Source organism: Galeopterus variegatus, unplaced genomic scaffold (assembly GCF_000696425.1).
Source record: "Galeopterus variegatus unplaced genomic scaffold, G_variegatus-3.0.2 Scaffold2159, whole genome shotgun sequence".
Taxonomy (NCBI): Eukaryota; Metazoa; Chordata; class Mammalia; order Dermoptera; family Cynocephalidae; genus Galeopterus; species Galeopterus variegatus.
In genome coordinates this window covers 209,271-209,755 of record NW_007728270.1, presented here as the reverse complement: position 1 = coordinate 209,755, position 485 = coordinate 209,271, and the positions used below count along the sequence as shown (strand labels likewise).

The 485-nt window shown below is 76.7% G+C and overlaps 1 protein-coding gene across 1 annotated transcript in view; it reads right to left on the bottom strand.

The window, feature by feature from the left end:
- The window catches only part of ATXN10 (ataxin 10), a gene marked incomplete at its 3' end in the record, with an annotated part of 82,911 nt that extends 82,489 nt beyond the window's left edge, over positions 1–422 (bottom strand). The window contains exon 1 of the mRNA XM_008580786.1: positions 120–422. Coding sequence (XP_008579008.1) covers positions 120–235 — 116 coding nt within the window. The remainder of the gene's footprint in view (positions 1–119) is intronic.
- Between the last annotated feature and the right edge of the window lie 63 nt (positions 423–485).

Here is a 485-nt window from a genome sequence, read left to right as displayed (position 1 = left end):
GGCCTCGACCCCCGCGCGCCCGGCGACGAGGGGGGTTAGCGCGCGGCGCCCCGGCATGGCGTAAGGGGTCCGGGCCGCCCTCCACCGCCCGGGACAGCCTCCCCGCCCGGGCCCGTTACCGATTGCGCTGCTCTTTGAAGAGCGCCGTGAGCGCCCGGAGGGCCTCCAGGTCCGGGATGGGCGCCGGCACCATGACACCCGACAGCCTGGCAGGCGGCAGCCTGGGCGCCGCCATCTTGCCGCTCTCAGCTCGGCCGAGCCGGGCGAGGAGGAGGTGGGGAGGAGGAAGGCGAGGAGGAGGAAGGCAAAGGAGGAGGAGAAGGTGGGCGCGCCCCGCACAGCCCAGACACCGCCGCCGCCGCCGCCAAGAGGCTGCGCCGCGGCCAGGCCCGGAGAGCGGGAGGCAGAGCCCAGGCTCTCCTCAGGCGGGAGCAGGGGACCGAGCGGCGGCGAAAGGGGCGCCGGCGGAAGGCCCGCCTGAGGGG